This window comes from Copadichromis virginalis, linkage group LG5 (assembly GCF_057382275.1).
Source record: "Copadichromis virginalis isolate Kocher_CV1m ecotype Utaka linkage group LG5, C_Virginalis_male_GT1.1, whole genome shotgun sequence".
Taxonomy (NCBI): Eukaryota; Metazoa; Chordata; class Actinopteri; order Cichliformes; family Cichlidae; genus Copadichromis; species Copadichromis virginalis.
In genome coordinates, this window is record NC_140622.1 from 17,312,358 (window position 1) to 17,333,559 (window position 21,202).

Consider the following 21,202-nt stretch of genomic DNA (forward strand, 5'->3'; position numbering starts at 1 on the left):
AATAATTAGCAGCAAATTGAATTTTTCTAACATACCTTCTAAAAAAATATCAATTTGCATGAGTTTTAAAAATCACACTAAAGATCTAAAGATCTCAAAAACTCAGGGTTACAGGGTTAAAGCTTTAATCCAGTTTTCTGAACAGGTGACGTCATGATGGATTTACTTGTCACTACAACTTAGTATTAACTCTAATAATGAAGCCAAGATGAAAGGAAATTAAGGCATCAGTGACTGTCTCTATATGAGATCATCTGTAATATGAACTGTCATGTGCTGATTAGAAAGTCAGAGCAAACAAACTAAAATCAATCCAAGTCAAACCAGAACTCATCTCTGCTCCCTAATTGCTACGTGTTCACCAGCCTAAAAGTTGAACAAATCTATGTGGCATCTATCGTATCCCCTAAAGACTGATTAGCTGCATCAAACATTAAGACATCTAAAACTGCCAGCACATATTTTTAAATCCTTCTAAACAGGATTGGCTAAGATGGAACATATGTCTGTGCTGAAAATCATCAGAGTCAAATAAAAAATAAGAAAACATGAGTTAGACTTGAATAGTTGGATAGTCAAGAGAACTTGTTCAGAGATAGAAAATACACAAATTAGCCTTGATTTCCACAGCAGCCTCACTGATCAATTAAAAGCCAATAAGTGGGAAAGAAAAAAAAAAGGATGTTTTTTTCTTTGATTTCTGTTAAGCTTTTATTGTTTTCTTGATTTCCTTTCACAGAGGGATTCCAGGAAAGAAATGTGGAACTATTATCCTGACTGCAGAGGAGCTGAGCAACTGTCGAGTGAGTAAACCATAATAATCCCCCCTGCCAAACACTTATTAGCAAGCAAACATCTGCTAGCAAAGCCTGGTTAAACAGACATCACACATAAAGTGGATAGAGAAACATGGAAGCTGGAAGGGACAAAAGAAACCAAGGCTCATAGAAACATCCTTTTGTCCACTTTAAGAAACTACCCCATAATAGTTTTAAGAAGTTGGTACTGGTCACCTTGAAATAATTTCAAAACCTCATCCCAGTAGTGTGTTGATTTACTGCCTACTGTCTGTCTTTGTTCCCCATAAGATAAGATAAGATAAGATAGAACTTTATTAATCCCTCGGGTGGGTTCCTCTGGGAAATTCGATTTTTTTTTTTTTTTTTTTTTTTTAAGAGATAAAGGTGAGGTGCAATATATGATTATTTTTTAATCTAAACAACTTTTCTTACAATTTCTACAAAAATGATGGTTGTATGAATTATTACACGAATACTTTATATGTCTCAAAGAGAAATCTATATTCTCAAAATGTGGCCTCAGGCAAAGGTACCGTGTTTGTTTGTTATAGATTCTTTGTCAGCCTCCACTGTATAATCCACTGGCTTTGAAAATGGAGGAAGAGTAAAATTTCACAGCAGAAAATACCTAATTTTGAAAAATTGAACATATGGTTAAAAATATGGACGGCACAGTGGTTAGTTCTGTTGTTTCACAGGAAGATGGTCCTGGGTCTGAATCCATGAGCCCGCTATCCTGGAGGTTCTAACTCGGCCATAGATGGGAATGTGAACAGTACTCTGTCTCTATGGGATGGCCTTGTGACAGAATGGTGACCTATCCAGGGTGTACCCTACCCCTCACTGTGTGACAGCTGGGGTAGACTCCAGTCACTGCCATGACCCTGAACTGGATAAGCGGAAGAAAATGCATGGTTGGATGTCTCTAAATGCCTACTGGTGATGCTAGAATTCTCAACGCGTGTAAGCATATAACTCAGTGGAAAGAATCAGGGATCCCTAGTACCACACTTCGTCGCTCTCCCTTATAGACCTAGGGGCATCCAAGGGAAAAAAGAATATGAGATGAGAAAGAAAATAAGGATGAAGACACAAAAGAAAAGTTAGAACTCAGTATGGCACCTGTGCAGTTTCACTGCTTGAACCTTCATTAGTTAGCAATAAAACGCTGCAGATTATTTTCTGATGATCAGCTAATCAAGGCATTGGTGCAACCGTAGCGTTCGTGTATCAGTCTGGATGTTTGCACATCTACCCATCTGTATAAAAATGTATAAAAAAAACCCAACCTATCACGCACACAGACTCGGCTGCTGGGTGTTACACACTGCGCGCTGACCTGCTCTCTAATGAAAGGACCCGAGAACATGATGTGGTGAATGTTGAATGCCTCCTCAGCCAATTCTGGTATACAGATTTTAAATGGTTCACTGGGGTTCCAGCATACAGATTAAAACAGGAACATGTGAATACAAGAAGCTGTCCAAAGAGAAAAGAAATAACGTAGAGAGCGCGAAAGGGAAAGAAAAAATGGCACAATGAAAATGAAAGATCAAACAAGCAGTGATAAGATGATGAAACAGACATTTCTGCGTGTACAGAGTGTGTCTAGATGAGAGAAAAAGACACAATCAAACAGATAGAAACAGTCACAAAGGCACTGAAATTAATCAATATAGGGTTATTTCACGCCTGGTGTATACCAGCTCTTAGCTATAAAAACTGCTTGGCTGATGATAGTGTGAGACTGAGTGATGGTTAATTAAAATGCCGTCCTGCCTGACCTTGTCCCCTGCAGCCTGTGGGATGCACATGCATAAACACACACATACAACACATTTGTATACTGTCTCTTTCACACATTTGTTCACCAACTGCAGTCGGTACTCATATTAGAAGCATTGTGCAAAATGTTTTGTTACATTTTAGGTAACAGGCTGGAGTTTGTATGTGAAGAGGGTCACATATAGTAAATGACCCAGTGTAAAAATATCAGCCGCACTTTCTATCGCAGCTAGGTAATAATGTGGTAATAGTGGGGTGATTACGTGAACAAAAATGTAATAATATGGATTTAGCAAGTTTGTGCTAGCCACCAAACTGGTATCCATGTAATTCTCTCAAATCAACATTGTGCCAGAGCAATATCACATTGACCTTGATGTAACCGGGTAACTTGTAAGTAACAGGGCAGAAACTGGGCATAATAATGTGGAAGCAAATGTATGTGCATAAGGCAAAACAAATTGGTAATAATATAGTAAAGGTATAGTAACAATATAATAACCTGCTAGCAATAAAATGGCAAAATCTGTTTTTTAATATATACAGTATATATAATAATCTGTGGTAGTAACCTTATAATAAATAAGTTAATTTTGTTTTATGTTAATTGAAAATATGATGATAAAATTACCATAATGCTGAAATTATTCTTTTGTCCCCAGTATTAGTCTTTGTTTGAAGGTAACAATATGTATGTTTAATGTTGTGGCTTATTACCTGAAAACACCTGATAAACAGAAGTTATATTACCTGATAATTTCTGTGTAATAACCAACAATCAGGGCACCAAAGTGCCTGTTTCTATTTAAGGCCACATTAATAACCTATAAAAACAAGGTCCAGGAAACATGTGGTAGTTTCTCAACACTTTTATGACTTTTCTATTACTTTTGTAATGAAGTGGTAATAACTTTCTAGTCTGTTTACTCCACTATTATATTATTACTAATCTGTAATAGAAAGTGCGAAAAAAAAATCTACTAATGCTGAGCTATCCTAGAGAGCTTTACAGACACTTTTAGATCAGTCAAGAACTATACTCAAAGTTAGTCAAAATAGGTCACCTCACATTCTATTTTTTACGCCAGATGCCCTTCCCAACGCAACCCCCTGAGACAGTTGTGTCTCCTCCTGGTATCAAACCAGGGATCTTTTTGATTGTGAGGCAAATGTATATAGTACTACACTATATAGACTATACTATTTAAAGTTTTTCACTCTTACAGCTCTTTTAACCTTGTCTTCAGCCATAGACAACAGAATTTTTAATAATAAAATGCCTATTCCTGTAACTAAACCTAAAAATCAAACAACTTGTAAACTCTACTATATATCACGTACCTTCTTCACCACGTCTGTGTGACGACTGTTTAAAATTTCTCTCTCTCTCTCTGTTTCTTCTATAATTTAGACATTTGCTATCCCTGGAAAGACAACAACGTCTTGACCTGAGTACAGTTCACTGGATTTTGTGAACATGACTTTGTAATGATGGCCTCGCTGGTGGGTCTGGCAAGGTTTAAGAGGTTAACATAAATTAAGTATTAATGCGCTGGCGTTATTACCACTTTCTATTTATGATGTAGTCCCAGTAGAAGCGAGCGTGTGGTGGGCCAGTATTTCTTTAAAGTCTTTTTGCTTACACAGTCTACAGCAGGGAGTTTTAATACATCTGTTCGCATAAATGATTAAACTTTATCAGCCTCATTTGCATACGTAAAGTGCTGCAACAACAATAAAAGTACTGCAAAGATCAAGTAACTTTGGAAAAGCTTTACAATGTTTCACTGTAGTTTCTGTAGTTCTTATATAGATATTAGAAGAAATACAAGTACATTAAAGATACAGTCTGGGGTCCTGCAAAGGGGCCGTGTGTATAGAGTCTCTTGAGATGATGAATAACAGCAAAACGATATACTGGGATGTAATGCAATGTAGCATGTGGCTCCACATTTACCTTTGTGGCCCTCAACCTCTGTTCTCTTTTTGCAAATCAGCATTATTAACAACCCCTTATGGACCTCTTAATTACTGCTTTTTTTGTTAATATGTCTCTTGCAGCCTATAAGCTCATGGGCTATCCAATCAAAATGTTTGAGTTTCCTACCTAGTGTGTGATAATCTCAATTTCAGGGTGGAACTTTATTATAACCTTTCTTTATTTCGACCTACTGCCACAACATAATTATTATTATGCTTTACCAGGGTCAAGTAATGTTTGCACATACCCAGCATGTGCAAAATGAATCAAAGTGTGTTCCCCTACATTTTATCTCTCAGTATAAGGTTTCTTACTCCACCGTGATCATGCCAGTAGCAGACTTTTAAGTGTAGATCAAAGACAGCGAAAAAAGATATCTTCACCCCTCAGTTGGCAATGCTGTAGACCAGAGCTGGCTCATGCCAAAAAATTAATGTTAACCCACTGAAACATCGTCTCTCTACATTTTGTATGGTCTACGGATGCAATTAGTCTATATCACTAGACCTTATGGGTTACACTGGCTTTCGGGGATGAAATCATTAAGCTTTAAATGTGAAAAAGAAAATTAAAGAAAAACATGGAATGGTTGAAGATGTGTTCTTTAATGTGGTGATTCATTTCTTTTACCCATTATTAACGCTTTCTCAGAAGCTCCGCGTCTTCATATGCAACTTTTAGATAAACAAAATAGGTATTGCCAGAAAGGTTCCATGTTGTATTACCCTGATTGAATTATTATTGATTACACAAAGGCTAATATATTAAAAATAAAACGAAAACAAAACAAATGCAACCCCGATTAAAATATGTTCTATTATCTATCTCTCTGATTTCCACAAAGATTGACTTTGATAAATCTGAAGCATATGGACAAAATACCATGAGAGCTTATGAAACGGAGCTAGCAATTAAAGACAAGACTGTTCTCCTATTTAATCAAGTTTATGAGCCATGGAGCAAAGTAATCAATCTGAGTATACTGAAACATTTCACCAACTCTGTGTGCTGGTTATTAAAAGTTCTTGCTGCTATCTAAACATGGTAAATTTAAAAATATTAGGTCACGTAATTTTGATTAACACCCACTTGCTGACGCTATCAACACACCCGAAGCAACCAATTTGCAGGGGTGGTTATGGCTTCATGCAAATTTCAAATGTTTCGGGGATCCTAAATCCTGCAGGATTTCTGACAACGTGGCCGCTCCCCCTCCAAATCTAGCGGCTGTATTTTCGCTTGGTATTGTGCTGACTTTTCTTGCACACAGTTCTGGATGTACACAGTATCCTCATGGTAACACTGACCACCTAATCTCTTCCAGTACATGTACTATATCACTGAATCCCACTGGCAATAAGGCAACTCTTTCTTCACAAAGTGGGAGCACAGAAGCTTGGTTTTGCCCCCAGCATCTCTATATTTGCTCTTGCTTTAAGAGAAACTTCCACCACATTAAAAGCTGATAGATCCCCGTGAGGATTTTCATTTTGCTTTAATTGCTTAAATTTAACTGCCTGCCCGACTATTTTGCCATCTGTGTGATTGACCAAAACAGCCAGTGGAGAAGTTTCCTTACTAAGAGTACAGATGTTTACTCTGTGCATGTGTAACAGCCAGGAACTTAATTTGCTTTCTGACAGGCCTCGATATATATGTCTTTTTTGCTTCTTTGATTCTGATTGATCTTTCTGTCATTGTGATGAGGACGAAACATTTTCATCTGAGCAGAGCAGTTTCCTAAATCCGAATGGCAGCCTCCTCGTCTGGTCGCTTCCACTTGCCGTGCTTCCATTTTTCTCTTTTAAAATCTTCTTTGATGCCTCTACATTCCACTTCAGATTGTACAGTACATCTGAAGGGCAGCCTTCAGAACATTTGGTGTGGAGCTAAGTTGAACAGGTTTTCGATCAGCGTGAGCAGAGAACAAATGGAAAATGGAAAATACAGTATTGAAACGTAGAAAGGAGGAAAAACCTGGAGCGGCTGGGAATGGGGACGTTAGAAGATGCTTTGTGTGTGGAGGAGAAATTGCTTCTGCATAATTCCCCTCATGTACACTGTTTGGTAAACTTATTAAATTCTACGAACCTTCATGAAAACATAGACCACAAATTCAGATTTATTGCAGCTATAAATCAAGCAAGAACAGAGGAAAGTAAGATATTAGCTGTTCACTTGTGATCAACGTTGCTTCCGGGTCCAACCTCCTACTGCGTTCACTGAGGCTCTTGTTTGTGTTGTAATTCTATCTTATTTTATTTAATATAATAAACAAGCCCATAAAAGTAATCAGTGATCACTGTTGGCCTGTCTGACTTTTTATTAGCAATAATCATGTGCTGCACATTTTTAAGCTCAGTTTTTAAAAGCTTATGATGGAACTACAGCCCATGTGTTCACAGTTTACCAGGCACCAAATATTTGAAAGATTCAGAAAATAATCACTCTGATGCTAACCATTTCAGTGAGGACATGAAGCTTAGGATCAGGTATTTTTCAGAGTGAGTAATTCAAACCACGCAGCAGCATGTTAGTGACTAACCTCGTGTTGTGGACGGTCCGTTTTCAGCATTTGTCTCTGCTCATCAGGAACCCTCACACTGACTTTTACTGAGGGGAAAAACATTAATAGTCATCCTCCATCTTTGCTGTTCTACTGTGATTATATTATCCTAACAGTAGCTCGGTAGCTAGCAACCAGGTAGAATACGATTATTATAAATTATTTACCAGCTAGCCTAACTTCAATACCCTGCAATCATTGCTGCTGTTTATGCATATCACTGTAACTATGATATATGGTATATATACCATTTTATATCATTCCATCTTTATATTTGAAACTAGCGAGCTAACTTGCTGCTAACTTCTAAGCCCATTAAACTTCCTAAATCCTCTTTCTTCATGGATGCTTGGATGTTAAACTTTAGTATACCTGGGAGAGCAGCAACACTCATCACTGTGTTGGAAATTAAAAGATTGGGTTAATCTAAATTCTTAGTGATGCCACAGTGTTTGCTTGAGTTTGGAAACTGAAGAAGAGTTTGGACCCAGATGATGTCAAACTTAGGAAGTGGGTTAAGTGGGTTTGTGTAATAACTGTCACAGTTTATAATGACTGGACAATCAATATGATCATGTAATGATCATAAATCTGTGCTCTCATACATCACTGAACACAGAAGGACAACATACTAGCCCACTAAGCCCACCTTTGACTCACTATTTCCTCTCAGACTCATCAATTGGGAATTTAATGAATTCGCTGATTGCCCCTTTTTCTTTTTTTTTCTGCATTAAACCCCAACAACACACTGCCTAACACTAATTCAGGCCTATGTGTTTCTAATAAATTAGTTTATAGTATACATTTGCCTATTTGTCTTCTTTTTTTCGTAATTCATGTGTCAGTAACTGTTTCTGCTCTGACACAAACAGTCCTTATTCCCCCCTGAGGGTGTGAATGTGTCTCTACCTAGTCTTTGTCCCTCTAGCTAAATATTGATACTGCCATTCTCTCCATATTAGCAAAGGGCTGTTGATCACAAAGCAGGAGTGCAAAAGTGTGCATGTTTGTGGCTCAGAGTGTTAATGAGGCAGAAGCAGATGCATATTTAATATCCTCTACATGCTGTCATCATAAATGCTTTTATGTGCCTGTCAACTCCTCGCAGATTTGGTGTGTCTTTACTTGCTGACTCAAAGTAGCAGCAACACTGCTACACACCCAACCACCCACACACATACACACACTCATACACACGCATTGCTATTACTTTACATTAACATTTATATTAATAGAACAGTAAAAAAATATGATCTGCTGTCTATTTATTGTTAAATGTTTTATTACAGCATTTTTAGATGGTCTAAAGAAGCTGTGGGCAACATGACAAGGTCGGTATTGGTTGTGAGGCAACTTCAGCTATATTTAGAGGACTTTACTGAGGGTTAGATGAACACAAATTGTCAGGTTGCAGCTGGATCCCTAAAACGCCTTCAGGACCAAACAACTGCTAAACTGCTTGAAAGCTTGCTGTCGATACTCTGTAGCAGATGTGTAAAATAAACCACGCAAATCCCAGACTGCAGTTTTAACTGGATTTCTGGGAGCAGTTTAACAACCTTTATCAGGAGAATATCTTTGATTTAGTACACCCTTGCATCTGTTATTGAAACTTAACTTACAAATTCCTCAAACTCTGTTGAGGGTTTATATTTACTATTTCAGTCTTTATTTTTTATGCATTTCATTTTACTGGACACAGATTAAAAATCTTTGAAGGAAGCAGGGGACAAGTTTTGAATGCTATCTTCCTCACAGGCGATAGCAGCCAAACATTTAGGCCAAAATCTCCTTCAAAGTTGTCTCCATGTGGACATCTACACTGCCTCCACCTTTCCTGCTACTTTTAGGACAAACCCTGGAGGACCTCAAAACTGTGCAGAGAACAAACATCAAGTTCTGCCTGAAAGTGATTCATGTAAATATTTTTGCTACTGATGAGAATCTGGTGTCTGGAAAAAAATCCAGAAAGCAAACAGCAGTGAAAGAGTGCACAAAACCCAGAGGTAGCACATCAGGAGCGGAGCATGACCAGTAGCTTGCTGGTCATGAAAAGGGCAAATCAAAGGGTTGCTGTTTTGATACAATGGATTAGATCTATTATGCATCTTAACTTGAAGAATCCAGAGCAGGAATTAAAGGAAGTGATTTAAAGTAGCTGCAGCAGCTGAAGTGGTGCAGAGGTGCCCAAGGATTTGTGTATTTTTTGATTATCTTTATGCAGTATGCATGGGCACACACATGCTTGCAGTTAGTGGGTTGGGAAAGTGTTGTAAAGCAGAAAATGGACTGTTGTTAAAAATTATTGATTGAATTAATTTAGTGTGACCATTCAGGCTTACCTAGTGCCCTGGAACTGATCTAAATTTCTGTCTGTGGTCCTGTAGCCTATGGCCAGTTTATTAATAATTTTTTATAAGGTGCACGGACACACTTTTGCTGCAGTATGCGCCTTCAGAGGTTTAAAAATGCAAGTATGCTTCAGCCGAGGGCAGTATGAATCGAGAGCTCGAGCAGTTTCACGAGCAGTAAGAAACTTGTTGAAGTCAGGCACTTGTTGAAATGGAAAATATTCATCGAGTATCCAGGGATGGGATGAAAGAAAGAGCCAGAGATGAAATAAAATCTGTTGCTACAGCGAAAGAGAAATTCTACTTCTCACATTCATACTCATACATATGCTTGTGCATCAATCAGTAAGCAGTGTGGGTATCAGCACTCTCCCTCAGGATTAAAAGACTGTTTTTTTAAGAGATTGAAAGTGAGTGAGCGAGTAAGCTCAATGTAGGAGGTCTGTGTCAAACGCCAGTCATGTAGTGTGCGTGTGTCCGTCAGGCTGAGGGCAGAATACAGATAAAGTTCCTCACTGGCTGCTGGATTGGATGTGATGTTTTCTTGAGTGCGCTGCAGTGTGCCTGCCCGTGTCTGATAAAAATAGTGAGAGGACACTGTAGCAACATGCAAACTGGAATTAAAATGCATTTGTGTATAAAGACACTCAAGCCCTCACTCAAGCCCCAAACCCGGCCTGTCACATCTACAATCTCACACACATTCTTTTGCTGATTTGCCACTCGGCACATGACCAAACATGAGGTGCAAGCTGCAACATTAAAAAGCTATTAAGCTATCATTAGTGGCGCCATGGCTGCCCAGTGGAAGGCCCGAGGCTCTGACAACAACAGCAATATACTGTTATAGCATCTAAATGTACTGTAATGAACCCACTGTGTTTCAGAGATTAGCTACAGCTCATGTGCCAGAGATCAGTCAGGCCCCATCTCTGTCAGTCCCCATCTCCGCACACAGGGAGAGCCCAGAACACAGACCGGCCGCAGTAAACAAGTAGTACTACAATGCTAAACAGCGGACCAGTGATTTATATTTGGAGCTTTAAAAAGCGCTACATTTCATGATAAACAGCAGTGGGAGAAAATGCAAAATCAGGCCCATTTGTTAGAGAAAGTGGGAGTACTACAGATGAAGAATACGAGCTGTTTTGCAGTAAGAATTAATCTCACAGCATCTGCTGCTGGCCTCTGATTTATTTGTGGTGTATAATGTTTTTTTTGTGGTCCTTGTTTATCTTTGTTTATCCACAATAGCCGTAGGTCACCCACCCTCTCTCTTAGAGATATGCTAGGGTGTAAGCATAAGAATTCCATTAACTGGTTAACTGCCAACAATAACAATACGTTTCAGCGTAAATGTTTTCATTAAGTTCCAATAAAACTGTTTTTAACAGCACTTGCTCTGTTCATATTATTGGAAGTTATCCGTGTGATCTTATAAGTCAAAGTCTGACTTTATGTGGCCGTGTAAACAAGAAAGGTTCAAATCGAAAGCCTGAACTCTTGGCTCACAGGAATTCCTTTTAACATGTTTCAATTTAATATGAAATTCTGATGGAAAAGCATAAAAGGTCCCTGTAAGTGCATCCAACCTTTCTCAGAACATATTAGACAAACCAAAGCCCCAAGCTCAAAGCATACTTTCTGTCTGGTGTTCCTCTGAGGCCGAAATGAACCTGACACATTCCAGATGCTGTGACAGGTATCAGAAGACGTTAACTTGATGACTATTACTCATGCTAGAATTAGACTTGGTAAGCAGATGACACTAATTTTAGCAAGACTGCTACTAGATGGATACGGTACATTGATTACAATATCTGCACGCGCACACACACGTGCGCGTAGTGGATCATTAGGTCGTGTTTATAGATAAAGCTGGAGTGGACTCTGGGCCGAGTGCCAGAGCTTGACAGAGCGAGACCATATAAGCAGGTGACATTTACACTACGCAGACTAAAGCATTAGATAGTCATATGTCTAAATCCATTCCTCGTATAAATAAATGGAAAGTATTTTGCCAAAATATTATACTATACCTCAAGAAATAAGCTTTTTGTCTTTTCAGCAGCAGTGTCGAGAATTCTGACATGCATGAGCGCATGTATGTGTGAGAATGTAGTGGACAGACAGTGAGTCCTAACTCTTTTAGACTCCCACTGAAGCTAATTTTTGCTGATCTTCAGCACTTAGATGGTGTCTTATGTCTATGTGAAATGTCAGTATGAAAAAGTCCAAAGCCATTAAATTTCACATTTGAAAATCTACCAAAGTCTCCATCCGTCTGTCCATCCATGCACTCAGCTGCCCAGCCAGTCATTTTCTTAATCACTTGTCCATTTCAGGGTTCAGAGAGTTCTGGTGTATCCCGCAGGTGGAGTGCACACCGGACCCAGACAGCCAGTCCATCACAGGGCCCACATAAAACTAACGCAAAAGCTGAATATTGTTAATTATTTTTTTTTTTATTTAATCTTTATTTAAGCACTCAATTTACAAGAAATAACTTTTCAGACAGCATAATAAAATTACAATTACAAGTTATGATTTCACAACATTATTTATGAGTCTGCAAATGGAATCGATTGAAAGATTTAAATTTAAATTAAATATACATTGAAAACCCCAGTAGCTGTGACTATATGTCAGTAATGAATACATAGATGCAAAATGCATTTTTTTTAAATTTGTGAGATTTTCTATATTTCCATGAATGTCAGACAAAAATGTCAGATTTTCCTAAAAGTAGATACAGAAAAATCTGCATTTATCAGGGAAGATTGTATGTGAACTTTTAATTTGAAAACTATTTCAATCAGTGGTTTGAAATTCAACCTGTAAGCTGATGTGCCAGTTTTTTCCTGCAGTCATACCCTCACATCAGACTCAACAGTGGCACTTTGGATTTGGAAAAAGAGGAAGCAGATGTTGAAGGTCATATTTTAACTGCTGTGTGAACAGATGGTATCGGCATGTGCGATTCCCAGTGCAAAAGGAGGTGTGATGGTCTTTCCTGGTGACACTGTTGACATTTTATTTAGCCAACAAGTCCTCACCATTAAGTGTGAATTCCTTTAAGACTGTCGGGAAAGCTCCAGGAAACGACCTCAAGAAGCTGGTTGAGGGAAAGCCAAGAATCTGCAAAGCTGCTATCAGACGCACAGTTTTGATGTCTTTAGTAATGTTTAAAAAACAACAACAACAACAACAACAACAAAAAAGCACAGAAAGGACAATAACACTGGCAGTCCAGATGTCTGACTGTCACTGTAAAAAATATACACAACTACACAAACTACAGTATGTCAGAAAACGTGAAATGAAAAGATGCTTTTTCATCATTCAGTATTCAGTATCCTATTGTGTGATGCACAAACAGCTGCATCCATCTGTTGCCCTCCTGCAAGCTGTGAAGATAAAAGTGGAGAAGTAGGAAGCAAGATCAGAAATAGGCCAACATGAATAAAATCACAAAGAACTAACGATGAACATTCCCATGCATCCCTACAGGATAGTGGCACCATGCAGTTTTGTGCCAACAAGCTGGACAAAAAGGACTTCTTTGGCAAGTCGGACCCTTTCATGGTTTTCTACAGAAGCAACGAGGATGGAACGTGAGTGCTGCTTGTGATTTTGTCTTGCATTGGGAAGCGTTTGAGGAAGGCTCCTGAGACATAATCCATGGAGCTCCAGTCTTGGTGCGGTGGTCTAATTCAAAGGTGCTGCATTTGCCATGTTAAGTCCATGATTGAAATGCACAACATTTAGTGGAACAGTACAGACAAAAACAGCTAAATATGATTATTAGAGAGGAGCTGGAGTGGTTCATGAGGTGCGTACACCCCAGAAAGCTGTGTACAGAGGCATCTATCCAGTTCACACCACAACCACAACTCCCAGGACTATGCCTTACATAAAACACTCCAGGAGAGCAAATTGGAAAAAGAGGCAATTAATGTAAGAAGCATAAAATGAACAGATAAAGAAAAACACTGCATCTGCACCTGCCTTTTAAACCAATAGGAAAAACAGTTTCTGAGGCAATTCACGTAGGGATGCACAAGACTCTCCTATCTCCTCACGCTTTCCCAGAGTGCTGTTTAGCCTCCCAGAGGGCTTTGCAATTGTCACAGAGTCAGCGCTATCTGCCAACAGATGCTTTACCAAGTGTTGTGTTAGTCTAGTTGGAGTTTTTTTTCATGCATTTTTCTCTTTATGTTAACAGCTTGGGAAACCAATCCCCATAGGCATGCTACATGTTGGTGGCCAGAGGAGGTAAAAGTTAGAGGCTCATGGTTAAATGAGTCACAGGGGTCTGAAAGGCTTGAGGCAATTAGTAGTGCATGAGTAATCCAGGTAAAAAGGCAGGATTAAAACTGATACGTTGTTGCTTTTTAGGAGGTTTTTTTTGACTGCAAAAATTTTAGATATCAAAGGAATCCATTAGCATATCATAGTCTCACCTGCGGTCAAAGATAGGGAATTAAAAAGCTAGACAAAATATAAAATTATTTGTTATGGTCTAAAATATGTGAGACTGGCCTAGCCCTATTTAAGACTGCAAGATTTTCTTTATTGTTTTGCCCATCTCCTACATTACCTGCTTCTTCCCTGCATAGTTTTGTATTTCTCTCTGGCTTGTGTAAGCAACAAAGGACAAATTTTATTTCACTGTTTTCTTGAATATATTTGATAACATTTGTTCTCCTTCTCTAGGTTTACTATCTGCCACAAAACAGAGGTGGTGAAGAACACATTAAATCCAGTGTGGCAGCCTTTTACCATCCCAGTACGAGCACTCTGCAATGGAGATTATGACAGGTACAACAATTTACACTTTCTTATCTGCATATCTGCTGTTTTCCCCACACTGTTGCATCTGTTGACCTTCTCTTTCTACCTGATAATAAATATAATACACACACCATGAACAGTCGGTAATGTTGAAATGAGAGATGGTGATGTAGCAATAAATTTACAATTCTCTTCGAACAAGCTTTTCTCTTATAAAATTAAACAGTTAAAAATGCTGCCCTTGAAGGTATCAGCCAAGTTAGCAACCAATTGCTGACTGGCTGTGAGTGGTTGCTGAAAGTTGCTGACAATCACTGTAAAATTAATTGCTAAAGCCCCATTCATACAGGCCTAGAGACCAGTCATTGACTCTGGTAACTGCCAGTTGCTAGGGAAGAGTGTATAATCCTTGACCTGTTGTGCTTGCTAGAGGTTACTGCTAGTTGCTATTGTCAAATAAGTTGCTCAGAGCTCCTTACAATTGCTTTGGTCACTACATGGTTGCAATCGTCACCCGTAGTCTGTAAGGAAAATGCTGAATAGTCAGCAAACACTAGCAAACTACTTGCCAAGCTTTAGTGAAACTGTGAAATGTGCGATGCAAACCAGAAATGGAGACTATTCGCTTTCACAGTGAAACTTGCACCTTGAATATGAACGAAGGTTTAAATTGCACTTTTTCAAGTTTCACTAAAGCTTGCAGTGAAACCACAAGGAGTAAAACTTAAGTAGTTTGCTAGTATTTGCAGACTAGTCGCTATTGTTCATGCAAACCACAGCAATATGCTAATGACCAAAGCAATTGCAAGGAGTTTTTGTGTTTGCTAACTGGTCTCTGAGTATAGTAGTTACGGGTTAGATGTGAGACTGTCCTCAGCTGTCAATGTCTTAATTCAAGCAGCCATTGTTTTAAGAGTGACCAAGCTACCGTTAGCACTGTAAACCACATACGTGTGGGGTGAAAGCAGAATGCTCATTATTCAGACAACACTAGGCTTAACAAATTGTGAGTCGATGGGAAAAAAAATGAAAGAGCATCCACGTGACTAATATGATGGTTAACGAATTTAGAAGCATTTTAAATACACTGTCATGATTCAGGCTTCTTCCTCTTTCTTTGTTTTTACACTGGATTACATTATTTGCCAAATATCTAAAATAACGATGGGTTGCTCTTCCCTCCTGGCACATAATTAATGCAGATATGTTGTGTCAGAAAAGTAATGAATTCCCTGTCCTCATGGGGTATCTGCCTGTTTCTAATTTAGAAGACAGTTCTGAGAAGAAAACAAAGTAAATCATGAAGGAGCTGTGAGGATAGACGAAAAAAGTTGTGACAGATCACTTTTGTGGGGGGGGGGGATGTTTTTTTTATGCATCTTTTTCCTGCCTCTCTCTCTCTCTCTCTCTCTCTTTTCTCAGCTATCTCTCTCAAAGGTGTCTGTCGTATCCTTTTTTGTGTGCAGTGAAAGTAATTACTGAAAATGCTGAGAACCTGGTGTGCGCTTAGAAAACTGAGATGAATCCTAAAGAAAAAGGGACATAGCTACTGATGACGCGGATTTTATGGATGTGTGGGATTGCCTCAAGATGCGTTTCGATAAATTTCAGGCAAAACTGTGTCAGCCAGCCAATCACACAGAAGTCCGAGAAGTGCTCGCTACCCTGTCAGAGCCAATCATACACAAGGGACTGAGCTGGACATCAAAGGCACTTCCTTAAATGTTCCTGTGCTATGAAAGCATGAACACATATACACACATGCCCACACAGTATAATGAAATGTGACAAGCCAAAAGCTGAAACAGCAGGAGATTCTGTGTGTCTTGAAATATCACCAAGACAGTGCTATAAACAGGTTATATATTTGAGAGTGGGCGAGAAATCAACTTTGTGTGTCAGTGTTTTTTTTTTCTCTTTTTTCGGTTTTCGTGTTCCTGTGAGAGGGCAATGGGGAGGCCTGTCAGTATTTTTAATTACATAGTTTGCAAGATCCTTTAATAAATAATCAGCAAACACAGCTCTTTAGGCTGTCAGTCACTTTGAACCAGTATGCAATTACTGCTTACAGACATCAAGTGAAGGAAACCTTCCAAATATTTGAAGTGTTAATGTGATGCAAAGAGCCAGATACAACAAACACATCTAATACTGTCCAGACCTATTTAAAACTGTACAAGTATCAAACATTTGGCTTTAAAATTGAGTTTTGAATCTTGCAGTTTGCAGTTGCAGCCAATTAGAACAAGTTGGCTTAAAGGGAGAGGAGCTGAAAACAACTCGATTCAGACAATGAAGGAGCTGTGGGAATGCACCGACGCCCATCGGATATAAATAAGGATTATTTGGAACTGTAAATCATGCAACACTACTCTAGAATAAATATATAGACATAATCTGTGGACTGAGCCCTCAGAAATGGCTGGTATTTAATGCCATGAAAAAATATTTGCTCTCTTCTGAATTTCTTAGTTTTTTAGATATTTGTCACACTTACCTGTTTCAGATCATCATCAAAAAAAAGATAACCTGAGTAAATATAAAATGCAGCTGATTATATAATGATTTCAAGTATTAAGGGAACAAAGCTATCCACAGGCATTTGAAATAGTTGGCAAGTCTTTCAGATCACTCTTTAATTTAGCCACATTTTTGAGCATGAATGGCCCGTTTAGGTCATGCCAAAGTATCTCAATTGGATTTCTGTCTGGATTTTGACTAGGCCACTCCAAAACCTTCCTTTTGTTTGTTCTGAGCCATTCAAAGGTGGACTTGTTGGTGCGTTTTGGATCATTGTCCTGCTGCAAAAATTGGGTGTGCTTGATCTTCAGGGGGTGAACTGATGGTTGGACATTGTCCTTCAGGATTTTCTGGTAGAGAGCAGATTTCATGGTTCCATCAGTAACTCTTTCCAGACTTTATTTCTCAGCTGTTTCTTTAGTTTTTGGCATGGTGCATTACACGTTGAGATCTTTTAATCTGCTTCACTTTGTCAGACGCGTTTTATTTAAGTGATTTCTTGATTTAAAAAGTCTGGCAGTAATCAGGCCAGGGTATGGTTAGTTAACTTAAACTCAGCTCTCAAAAACAATGGAATTAATTCGTGATTCAGCAGGCAGGGCTATTACTTACAGGGTCGGGTATATGGAGAGGTTTTTCCCTCTTAATAAATGAAATCGTTATTTAAAAACGTTGTTTTGTATTTACTCAGGTTATAGTTGTCTGATATTAAAATCTGTAACTGGAAACATAGAAATGTGAAAAATATGCAAAAAACAAAAAAATCAGGAAGAGGGTAAATACTTTTGAAGACACTGTGTGTTAAATGCAAAGCCTATTTTATCATGTTTGTCAGCTGGATGAAAGGGGAAAAATGTGCTGTATGATGTAGCTTGTTAAGCTATCACAAAGTATTTTTCTACCCAGGTTATATAGTTTAAATATAAAAAAATCTTTTGTTTCTGTATGATGCCTAACATTAGCTAACACCATAGTCTCAGTTTTCCGAGAATATCTTGTTAGCTAATGACATTTCTGTTTCATTCGTGCTTTCTTTGTCTTTGCAGTGACGTTAAAGCTACACCTGGTGGACATTTAAGCCACCTGTTTGGTGTACGGCACATTATGATGATTTATTTCTGAAGTCTCTTCCACTGCAGTTTGAATAATTATTTTCCAATACACCAACTTTTACACTTCAACACGGAGGCATATTTTTGCAGAATATAAATGGGTTTTTTTTTTACGATAGATGACACACATGGATAAAGTAATAACCTGAAGTAAATGTGTTGTCTTCTTACTTATTCTTACATTGTATGCCTTTCCCAGAGAGGCCTTATCTCGTAGCCTGAGGCCTTAGTATTTCAAACATTTCCTTCAATATAATGTCATCCTAACCTTCCACATCTGGAGCGAGTGCAGAAGACTTTCCCTATTCTGGCGTGAGTGTATCAGGGTGTAGAGACAGCGTCTGTAGTTCCAGCTGTTTGTTATGTGCATCTCATACTCTAATGTGTCTCATTCTGAGCCCATCTCATGTTGACGAAGACATCGAGGTATCTCTACACCTTGCCTCCATGAGTCAGTGGATGACCGACTGCTGATTTGCTTTCCTGTATTAGTTGGCACACATTCATCCCAGTCGTTGCACCAGTTGACAAAAGGAGAAGCTGAAGTTTAACAAGACTCTCCAAAGTGACATCTCTAAATGAATAAGACTAGCAAGACACAGTGTCTCCGCTGTAAAAGTAAAGCATCCGTCCCACTTCCTGCAAGATTTTCTCCTCCAAACAAGACAAACAGCCACTGGAAGCCAAATAAAAAATAGTGCTGCACATGGTCTCTCCACTCTATTCAGCTTGCCATTTATTTTAATAGGTTTTAAATGTGAGACCATGTTGAGCTTCCCAGGCTACGCCTTGTCCCTAAAATAGTTTATATTGTAGTGATGCGCACTTTAGGCATGAATCTATGAAATTCCAGTGATTCAAACTCTCAAATCAGGTGATGAAAAAATGGCATTTCTGTTTCATTTTCAGTGTCTTTGTTAAAACCTAAACTTCCAATGGGAGCTGACTGTAAATATTTCAGTGACAGCCGTATGTTATTTTGGCTGACTTCCCCTCCAGTCATAGGACACTTTTTTTTTCAGCCAGTGTGGTGTTGCATCTAAAAACATCCACGTGCTGCCAAAGGAGTGTCCGAGGGCTTTAATGTATTCTACTACTTCTGTTGAAATAGTTTCAAAAGGCTGATGTTGTCAGTCTCCCATTTGGGGAGCACAGCTAATGGATGACCGCGCCCATTTAACACCCCATCAGTGGACAAACTGAAAAGATATGATGAAGGGGTTCTGTCACCGCAAGACACGTCCATCTGTGAGTTTAAATTACTCAGCATGCTTTGGTTCACATGCAACCTCTCTCTCTCCCCTCAAATACAATTAAAAGCCACACTGCCTCGTTATAAAAGCAAGACGGAGAACAAGTGGCAGAAGGAGGCGTGAGCATAAAAGCTGAACTTTTTAGCGACGTGACAAAATATTTGATTTGTTGAGTTTCTCTTATATAGCCAGCTGGATCGCTCACAATAGCGGGCTGTTGAATACCTCGTAGCAGGTGATAACAAGGAGCTGCCACGTGTGTACTCAGCCTACAATAGCCCAGATGGAGCGGCCGCTGAGAGGGTATGCTTATAAAGAGGTAGACTTCATAACAGATTTCAAAACTTAACCAGAACTTTTGGAGTTGAATAGCTCAAAAAAAAAAAAAGATAATTTTTATAGTTTTTTTGTACTATTTCTAGAGCTGGGCGATAGAACGATAACGATATGTATCGCGATATAACTTTTACTCGATAGAGAAATGAAGCTATCGCGATAGACCTCGCCGCTCTTGTCCTCAAAAAAAAAAAAAAAAGGTCAGCCAATCCAAATTAAGTAGCGCAGAGCCGAACCAATCACAGCCGCAGCGTCATGTCGCGTGACTTGTTACGTACAGCACAAGTGCCAAGCCGCACGTGTGTTTGTTTGGGAAGCAGGCAGCGGGTAATGGAGCCAGCGCATAATGGAGGAAATGAGTGTGCCGACTAGAAAAATCAACCGAGCGTGACCGAAGAGAAAACAGATGATGGTTCAAATGCCGGAGAGATTGTCGAACAGAAGAGCCATAGAAGTTCCGTAGTGTGAAGGTATTTCGGCTATTTCAAGTCTGACAAAAAACAGAGTAGCGCGCACTGTAAATTGTGCCGAAAGCAAGTCTGGAAATACAATAAACTGGTGCATGCGTCACACTGTGCGCCACGTTATTGTTTCGGTGAAATGAATTTCTACAATACTGTTACTGTTAATTCTACTCTCTGCAGTGTTTAAATGCTTACATACACACACAGTTACTGTCCCTCCACACTTACGACTCGGTTCTGCTTCTATGCCCCAGCTTTGTTTACTTTTTCCCACCGAGGCTTCTAGACTTCTGATTGGCCAACATTTCTGCACGGTTAGGAATCTAGCGCCACCTGCTGCTTTGGCATGTTCATAGCAGCGTTTTCCTTCATTTCTGCCTTTATGTGTGGACGGGATTATTTTTTAAAACGAAAATGGAAAATCTCCGTTTTCAAAAATACCCGTGTACGTGTGGACGTAGCCTCAGTCTCTGACTGGAAGCGCTAATTCGTCATTCGGCTTTTGTCAGACTAAAGTAACTGTTAAAACTGTTTGAAAAGCTCAGCTATACAACAAGGAGAGATTGAGAATTTCCTTTTAGTTCTCAGTTTATTTGATACTGACGAAAGTTAGTCAGTTTTGTCTGTTATTCTGTAAAACAAACTAAGATTTATTTTTAGAATTAATATTTTGTTTCTAAGTGGAATTGACAATTTAGTCTGTTTCGTTTGTTCTATTTTGAAACTTAAACGCTTTAGCGGCTGCCTTTTGTGTAGTTTGCAATATTTGCCTTTATTTATCTGAAAAAGTCTCATGTTCCTTAAGTACATCTACCCTGTTGAACTTATTATGGGAAATAAATATTTAAATAAAAACAAGCTGCTGATTATTTCACATTTTACTTGTGAGCAACGGCACATTTAAATCTTACAAATATAGTTATTTGGCTTATATCGTGATAGATATCGTTATCGCCTGAAATGAAAAAAACATATCGTGATATGAAAAAATCTCATATCGCCCAGCTCTAACTATTTCTAAATTCAGAGTATCAGTGAGGCATTTTTGCCACCACAGAAACTCCAGCTGTTTGGCATCACTGGAACCCCGTTTTATGCGTTTTTGAGTCATAACTAATATTCTCGATTGTTATGTTTTACGATAAGTAATATTCAGTAAGAGTAATATTTACCAATCAGAGATAACCAATCGCTGTCGCCGCGTTTCTTCGTGTCCACTCCATTCTAAATCAGGTTT

The 21,202-nt window shown here is 38.8% G+C and overlaps 1 protein-coding gene across 1 annotated transcript in view; it reads left to right on the forward strand.

Moving 5' to 3' along the window:
• cpne5b (copine Vb) overlaps positions 1-21,202 on the forward strand; it is a 150,957-nt gene that overhangs the window by 100,811 nt on the left and 28,944 nt on the right. Inside the window, exons 8-10 of the mRNA XM_085456282.1 lie at positions 740-803; positions 12,997-13,100; positions 14,203-14,307. Coding sequence (XP_085312408.1) covers positions 740-803; positions 12,997-13,100; positions 14,203-14,307 — 273 coding nt within the window. The remainder of the gene's footprint in view (positions 1-739; positions 804-12,996; positions 13,101-14,202; positions 14,308-21,202) is intronic.